Source organism: Peromyscus californicus, unplaced genomic scaffold (genome assembly GCF_007827085.1).
Source record: "Peromyscus californicus insignis strain IS unplaced genomic scaffold, ASM782708v3 Scaffold_22__1_contigs__length_63687245, whole genome shotgun sequence".
In the NCBI taxonomy this organism is placed as follows: domain Eukaryota; kingdom Metazoa; phylum Chordata; class Mammalia; order Rodentia; family Cricetidae; genus Peromyscus; species Peromyscus californicus.
Genome location: NW_026294525.1, coordinates 46,648,885 through 46,657,537, shown reverse-complemented (window position 1 = coordinate 46,657,537; position 8,653 = coordinate 46,648,885). Strand labels below are relative to the sequence as shown.

Here is an 8,653-nt window from a genome sequence, read left to right as displayed (position 1 = left end):
TGGCTGTTTCTTGTGTTAGTGAAAAGAAAGCTTTTTTTTTACGCGTGTGTGTGTGTGTGTGTGTGTGTGTGTGTGTGTGTGTGTGTGTGTGTGTGTACGCGCGCGCTTTCTCTCTACCATATATATCCCAGGGATTAAACCCAGGTCATCACACTTGGGGCAAAGTGCCATTACCCACTGAGCCATCTTGTGGCCCAAGACTGTGTGTTTCAGTGCTCGTAAGAATTGAGAAGCCCAAAATTTAAAAATTAATTGTACGGGTTTTTTTGACCACTGAAGAGTAGGGGGAAAGTAACTTCAAGTGAAAAGTGCTTTCCCGGTTCCCACTTGAAGACCTTGACCGTGGTGCCACCTTCTGTGACCTCACCTTTTCCGTCTAGAGGAGTCGGAGTCTAGAGCACCTTCCCCTGGTCACACCTGCTGTCTTGTCACTGCTGACCTAGGGAATGCTTCTTTACTGAGCTACCCTTCAATTGTATTCATGGTTCATAAAAAGTACCAGTGTTTCTCGCTGGATAAGAAAGGTAAACATGGGGCTAACAGGATGCTTTTGTGGATAAAAATGCTCATTGCCGGAATCCAATGACGTGAAACCCTGAAACCCACGTAAAGGTGGAGAGAACGAACTGGCCCCACAGACTTGTTCTCTGCCCTCTACACACGTGTCGTGCCATACTCGTGTCCAAATACACACGATGATTAAAAAAAAAATGAAGCTTTAAAATAGCAAAAAACATCGGTATCATAAAAATTAAGAAGAGGGAGCTGGAAAGGTGGATGGCTCAGCCTTTAAGAGTACTTGCTGCTTTTGCAGAAGACCTGGGCAGCTCACAGCTGTCTGTAACACCAGTTCCAAAAGATCTGAAACCCTCTTCTGGCCTGCTAGTCTCACCAGGCACCCATACATAAGATGAATAAGTCTTTTTTTTAATTAAAAATATTATCAAGCCGGGCGGTGGTGGCGCACACCTTTAATCCCAGCACTCGGGAGGCAGAGCCAGGCGGATCTCTGTGAGTTCGAGGCCAGCCTGGGCTACCAAGTGAGTTCCAGGAAAAGGCGCAAAGCTACACAGAGAAACCCTGTCTCGAAAAAAAAACCAAAAAAAAAAAATATTATCAAAAAGCTGTTTATTATTTTTATTGTATCATTTTTTATTTATGTGTGTTCCTGCTTGTCTGTGTGTACACATGCATGCAACTGCCCATGGAGGCCAAAAGGAAGCATTAGGTCCCCTGAAGCTGGATTATAAATGATTTTGAGCCACTAGATATGGGTGTCAAGGACCAAACTGGAGTCTTCTGCAAGAGCAACAGGAGCTCTTAACCACTGGGCTATCTTTCCAGCCTGTGTGTCTTCTTTCATAGTCATATGCACTAAAAAGCAGGGAACTTTCTAACATAACCGGTGGGTTTTTATGATAATTTAAGGACCTACACTGATTTTTATCCCTTACAATACTGTTGTCGTTGGAAAGATTCCCTTTGTGAGCTAACCTTGTTTCCATTTTTGCTAACAGCACCTCCCTTGGTCTGTCTTAAGGGGCTGAAAATAGCCTCAGTAAGAAACATGGAATCTGTGAATGCTAAGTGATTTCCCTGCAGCATTGTGGTGCTTGGAAAGGAGTACTCAGTGGTACATACCTGTAATCCTGGCACTTAGGGAGACAGAAGCAGGACAATCAAGAGTTGGAAACCAGCCTGGGTTACAGATTCAAAAGACAAAACAGTTAATAGCAATACCCAAAATATAAGTTTGTGACTGAAATATATCTAGACAGACTTAAAAGATTTCACAATTTCAGTTACTAGTGATAGTTTTCCCAGCCACTATTCCATAAAGGTTTAGAGGCTAAGTACTTCTGCATTATCTCTATTAAGGAAGGTATGGATGCTACGTGGTTTATGAAAATGAATAACCAGATATTTTAGCCATCTAAGCAAAAATTTGACAAGTGGACCAAGATTTCTGCTAAATTAAAATCTATCAAGTAGCTGCATAGTCCGTGAAGTGGCTGGCAACTGGCATGTTTCCTACATGCCAGTCTTGCTAATATGATTTCTGGGCTCGGAGATTTAAGAGAGCTGGTTGGGTTTCCTTTTGCAGGTTAACCATCCATCCTCTGCCTTTTTCCTATCCCAGATGTAGTCAGAGCATGCCGCTGTACCCTGCCATTCCTTTCTTTTCAGCTTTAGTCTAACAAAGGTATTCCTTCTGATGAGACAGCGTCACTCACTCCCTGCAGGTTAGCATGGCTTCTATTCTGCTTAATCTACCATGAAAATAGACTCCAACATCCTGTCAACATCACTTACCCAACAGCTGGTTCATTCCTACAGCCCTGCGCCTGCGCCATTCCCTTGAATTTCTTTTTATTTTTTTCATTCTTCCTCAGTTTTAGATCTTAATTTCCTTCCTTTGGTATAGTCTCAATATATATATGGAAATATATAGATATATGTGCCATATATACTCCATATATACATCTTGTATTAAGACTATATCTTACACACATACACACACACACACACACACACACACACACACACACACACACACACACACACGGCAGCCTAGCTGCCTGTGAGTTGCTTTGTAGCCCAAGCTGACTCAGATTCCAGCTCCTCCTTCCTGAGGCTCCCAAGAGCTGCAGTCAGGAACATTGCTACCACACCCAGTTCCCCCCAGTTATTCTCTGTGCAGCCTCAAAACCAGTTCAGAGAGCCTCTCACCTGCTGGCCAAAAAAAAAAAAAAAAATTTGGTCTGCTCAGTTTATGTTGCCCTGTGAATAGAGGTGAAGCACTTCGTCATTGCCCAACCCGTGTTAGCCCAGACAGCACAGAGCTTTTTATTCATTTTTATTCATTTATTTCTTTTTGGTGAAGACAAGAAACATAACAGTAACATTTTTCCTTCAAGCACACAGGAGAAGACAAAGGACTAAGATTCTCATTTAGTGTGATAGCAATTCTAGTCCCCACACTGGTTAAGAACATGTCAAGTATCACTACAGCAAGAAATATCAGTAAGACGAGTTACATTTTTCTTTTTGAAACCACTTGAACAAGACATAGCAACGGTTTACAAAGTCTTCAGACTTTAAAGATCACATTGTGCGGATTGTGTTTCTAAGAATACAGCTGTGTATGAACAGACACCAGAATAAGTTAATCTAGTAATGAATAGTCCCGGAGGTCTTCATACTGCAAAGGACAGAAATTCAAATGTTTGCACTTGGTCTCAGTTAGAAGCAAGAGGCAGGCTTGTAAACATCAATTCTGCCAGTCAGCTGACAGGGAAAAACAGGGTTTGCTCAAGCACAGTGGGATAAGGAGTGCACACCGTTGATCTCCCACAGACAAAGGTCACTCCTCGAATCTGAAGGAAAAACACCCAGACTTACATCTGTTTACAAAAGATCTAGTGGTGAAGTTGAGAATTAGGAAAAACTATAGGAAAATCCTCCAAGCATCCCCTTTAAATCCCAACCCACCTGATCTCCGCATTCTGCACTGGAACATGCCTCGGGGACCCCTCCCCGCAACCCGGCTCCTGCAAGACGTCAATCATCACAGCAGGCCTAGAAGAACTCGCTCTGCAACGGGCCACCCTTTCCCTTCAGTCCTCTTAAATTCCCAGCCTCCACTGACGGTATCCAGACCTCCTGAGCTCTGGAGGAGCCTTAGACAAATCCTTTTAAGTCAGAAAGGGAATAGGCGAGGGCTACCGCTGCGGGTGAGGGCTACCGCTGCAGGTTCAGCACCGCTGCCTACCCACAGGAGCATATCCGGCAAATCCAGACTCCACATCCCCCATCCCTCAGGAGATGCCTGGAGTCTCCCACAATGCACTCGACAGCCCTCTTCCTCCTTTGTTAGGATGGAGACAAGGAGAGAAATTCAAAAGCTGATGAGTAAGGGCCACGGCCGGGCAGACAACAGGGATGACGCACATTGCTGCTCTCTGGTCATTCTACAGGCCGAGGCCCGAAAATGCCCCGCTGTGTCTTTAGAAACGTGGGACCTGGGTGCCCTGTTAGTTGCATTCATTCACATCCCGCTCAGGGGCTGCAGTCTGTCCTCCGGCTGCTTCTTCCTCTTCTCCAGGCTTCTCAAACTAGAGCTTAAGAAATACACAGCCTCTGGTAGAATGGAGGAGGAGGAGGCAAGAGTGGAGGTGGTCTCCCTTGGAATTTTCAGACATTGCCAAGGGAAGGGTGATATAGTGAGGGTAGCAAGAGCTTTGGAGTCTACTTGACAGTACCTTTTCCCTGCCTGTACACAACGGGGTGGGGGTGGGGTGGGGGTGGGGTTTAAGGAAAAAAAAAAACAACCTTGCTGCCCCTTTTGTTTTTCTGTCTCTGGGCTGTAACTGCTTCAAAGAGAAAGGAACAGGGGAAGAAAAAGAGAAGAGTCCGTGGGAGAAAGACACAGCAAACCCTGTGTGCCACAAACGATTTCTAACTGCCCCAACCTAGGCAGCTTTGACTGACTTAATCAGAGTGGGTGTGGACACAGGAAGAAGGGGGTTACCTTCGGAGTCATTTGTTGGCTAGGGCTCAGAACTAACGCTAGAAGGGAGCCATTCAAGCTATCTACGCCTTGGGCACTGCCTCATGGGACTACATATCAGGCCCAATAGTGAACAGCGTCATGGGTAATGAATGGTACAGTAAAGGGGTCCTGTGGGCTGCCTAGGAGCTTAGGTCCTTAGATAGTTCCTGAGGAACAGTGTTGGCCTGGGCAAAGCTCAACCAGGAGAGAACTAGTGGGCAATTGCACAGGCCTCCATACTCACCAGTAGCTGATCACGGTGCACAGTAACCAAAGGTACAAGACCAATGTGGTAACATAAAACACTCTTCACCTGTTACTTCACTCATACCTAGTAGTCAAACCCACCAGCCGCCTGCTTGTTATACCCGTAACAAGCAGGATAAATAAATAGCAAAGACCCAGGAAGACAGCTAGGATCAGTTGGAATGTCCTGTTGGGCTGATTGCTGGGTTGGGATACAGTTCCATCTTGCAGTGGTCAACGTCACAGTTCATCACAGTACGTAGAGATATCAGGGACGCAGCAGAAAGTATGAAACCTGGCAAGTTCTTGGTTAAGGATGTGTCAAGCTTTCCTGTGGTAGAGAACCACTTTAAAAAAACTAGAAGAAGACCATGATCACAGACAGGGACCAAGCCATGCAAAGGAAGGCAGTACAAACTACAGCACTGTGAGCTTGGCAGAGAAGCAGTTTGGAGGCCATGCACTTGGAACACCATGAACACTATGCAGGACATCGTGATGGCCTAGAGAAAGAAGAGCAGAGACTTGGAAGCCACAATCTTCTTGAAACTACTGGAGACTTAGAAGAACCAAAGGACACAATCCAACAGGAAGAGGAAGCAGACAGAAGGCTGCATGCTGCTGGCCGAGCCGAGGAGGTGGTGGGACTCTCCTGCAGAAGCTTCTCGAAAGGACAGAGCCTAGCCAGACTGGAACCTGAAGGACCTGGGGCTCTCCACTGGCTGTCTTGGTGGGACGCGAACTCCTCTGCGTGGCCCATCGCCCATCAGATAGTATTGTAGGGGGTTGGACCACAGCTCCCCCTTGATAATTTCAGCTATTCTGTCGAATTCTAGGAGGCTGTGATCTGAGAACCAGTTGAAGAAACTGGGAATCGTGTTCCCCTCCCGATTCCTGTGGATATGGGCCTGGGGTTCTTGGCCCCGGTGCCAGCGGATTGGAGTGGAGAGCGACACCACTCGACCAGAGGATCTGCGCTCATATTCCTTGACCAGCCCCTCATTTCGGAAGTAGGGGTTGCTTTGAAAGATGAACTTGAATTTGCAGCCTGCTCTTGGGTGCTTAAGCTCCTCCACCTCCAAATTGATCATGTATCTCATCATGTCTTCATCTTGGCCACTGATCATTGGTGACAGCTGAGGGTGGTTCCGAAAAGCGGTGACCCAGAAACCTGGGATGTTTTGGATGATGAAACTTCTGCGCTGCATGTGGAGCCTTCTCATCCGCCCAAATTTGCGCTCCAGCTGGAGGAAGGCCCTGTCGGCCTGCGCATTTACGTTTGACAGCTCTTGATCGATGGCCTCCAGCGAGTCCATGCAATTGATCTTCGGGGCCCTGGGACGATTCTCCTCCTTCCCTCCTCCAGCCACCTTTTTCTCTTTCTGTGCTCCCTTCTTTTCCTGCATCGCCGCCCCCGCCTCCCCCTCCTTCCCCGCGGCTGCAGAGATGGCGCACTTGGTCGCCGTCATTTCCTTGGTCTTCTTTGCCCCCGGGATCATCTGAGACCCCAGGCCCACCGCACCACAGGCTTCTGGAGCTTTCGGCCCAGCAGGGCTGCGCGGCTCTCCAGGCTGACAGCCATTTTCATTGCTGTCGTCGGCTGCCACAGGGGCTGAGGCTGCGTCCCCGCCCTTTGATGGAGACGGAGCAGCCACCAGCCCCTCTCCGGCTGCCGCTGCGGCACCGGGATTCTCAGCCGCGGCAAGGCAAAGCGCAGGGCCGCAGGGCTCGGAATCCGGGGGCGCGCCTCCCTCTGCACCGGCCTCACCTGCAGCCTCCATCGCCCGCGCCGCGTCGGTTTCCTCGCGGAGCTCCTGGTTCTGCTTCAGATCCAGATCTTCCGGGGCATGGGCGGGGGTCGTGGTGTTAGCGAGAGGGAGCTCGTTGCCCTCATCCAGGCCGCTCATTTTGGCAGATGTCAGCCCTGCAGAGGAGTCTTCCTTGTCCTCTGCAGACGCAGCGCAGCACCGCAGTGAGTGCTTAGCTCCACCCCTTTTCCTTCGGGGCTGCTGCTACCATGGCAACCTGTGACGTCAGGGTAGCAGCTGCGTCTAGCTGTAGCGCGAGAACTCGCTACCCAGGTAATTATGCTTGTCAATCAAGTGTATTCTTTTTGTCTTTTTACACGGATGCTGTAAATTTAATCATATCTGGGAGATTGCGTTTATTTACATAAATGGGTGCAGAATTATATTAACGTGTTTTCGTAAATCTCTGAATTAATTTCAGCAGTATCTAAACCACTGTCTCAAATTAAAAAATAGGAGCTATTGTCTAATGAAATCAGATCTCATCGAGCTTCTCAGAAATAGAAAAACGAATTCACCAGCTCACAGACTTTTCTTATTGCGGACAGAAATTCATGGCGGCTGCTGAGGAACTGCGCAGAATCCGATTTTGAAAAAGAAGTGTCGTTGCTGTTGTTATTTTCATGCAAACAAGACATTCAAAAGGTTAATTTCTATTTCTGTGACGATTTTGATGTTTGTATACATTGCCTGACGTCTATGAAGCGCCTGGATATTTCTTCACTTTTAAGTGAATAGAAAACTGCTCCTTTCTTACAGGTGCCTACATGAATGCCATATGCACAAATTTAGCCCTTAGGTATTACTGGAGGAAATACAATCTCAGAGTACTTGAATTTCTAAAACGACGCATATTAATGCTCCTTTGCCTTGAGTTATAATCTTAGTTTCTGCTTCATGCTTGTGGGTATGAAGTCAACAAACATTTGCCCGAATTTGCTTTTGTGAGGGTAGAAACAATGATCAGGTTTTTGGGGTTTTTGTTTTGTTTTGTTTTTGTTTTTTTCCAGAAAGCTAAATTATTGTCTCTTTAAAATATCTACTTGAGGGTTGGGGATTTAGCTCAATGGTAGAGCGCTTGCCTAGCAAGCGCAAGGCCCTGAGTTCAATCCTCAGCTCAAAAAAAAAAAAAAAAAACTACTTAAAAAGAAAGGTCATTCATTCAAGTCAACTTAGAGAATTTATGTGTAATCACCACTGTCTCTTAGTTTGCTAAGGTCAGAATGCCAATGTTAACCCTTAAGGATGGGTAAGACCAAAGAGAGACTTAAATTCTGCATATTTCAGTGTTTCAATTCCTGTTACAACAAAGCGTTACAGCTCTCTGCGTTGGGAAATTAATTGACTCTTCCCCCAGAGTATGGTTACACTCAAATACGAGTCTGGCAATGAGGGTTTAAAGGAAAACAGCATTACCCCCAAAACTCTACTGAGGGAAGTAGTACCCGGTTCACCTAAGACTGGAGGGTGACAAGAGAGACACTGGCTAACAATGAATGGCATATCATGAAGTTCAACTTTTTTTTTTCTTTGTACTCCAAAGTTGGGTGTCCCTACTCAAAGACTGGCCTCTTCCTGCTAGAAAATAAATCAGTTATCCAAATAAAATAAAAATGTGCAAAAAGATTAGCTCCAAAAATGTGCAAAAAAATATAGCAATTACTTTTCTTGGCCCTTTCCTTTTTCTCTTAACAAATGTTCTACTTGCCTTACTGAGCTGAAATCAGTGTGTTCTTTTACTTTCTTTGTAAGCAAATAAGCATTGAGCTGCAATTGATTTTGTGACTTTTAAGTTATTCTTTGACCTCCCACGGTTTCTTTACCTAAAGACTCTTCTCACTGTTGTGGAAGTAACAGACACTCTTGAACTTTAGCCTAAACCAAGATGCAGAGAAGCATCAAATGCTGAACCAAGTTACAGGGCCATTCAGGAGGAAGAAAAAAAGTTTGCTATTATATCACTTCATAACAATGAGAAAATCGCATGTGGACTTTTTTTTTTCTCTTATATTTATCAATGTTTTAAAGATTTATCTCTCTACCGATG

General features: G+C 45.9%; 1 protein-coding gene across 1 annotated transcript; it reads right to left on the bottom strand.

Annotated features, from left to right (window-relative positions):
* Positions 1-2,840: 2,840 nt before the first annotated feature.
* Tspyl4 (TSPY like 4) lies at positions 2,841-6,782 on the bottom strand. The gene has a single exon (XM_052751359.1). The coding sequence runs from the start codon at positions 6,703-6,705 to the stop codon at positions 5,479-5,481; it is 1,227 nt and encodes a 408-aa protein (XP_052607319.1). The 5' UTR covers positions 6,706-6,782; the 3' UTR covers positions 2,841-5,478.
* Between the last annotated feature and the right edge of the window lie 1,871 nt (positions 6,783-8,653).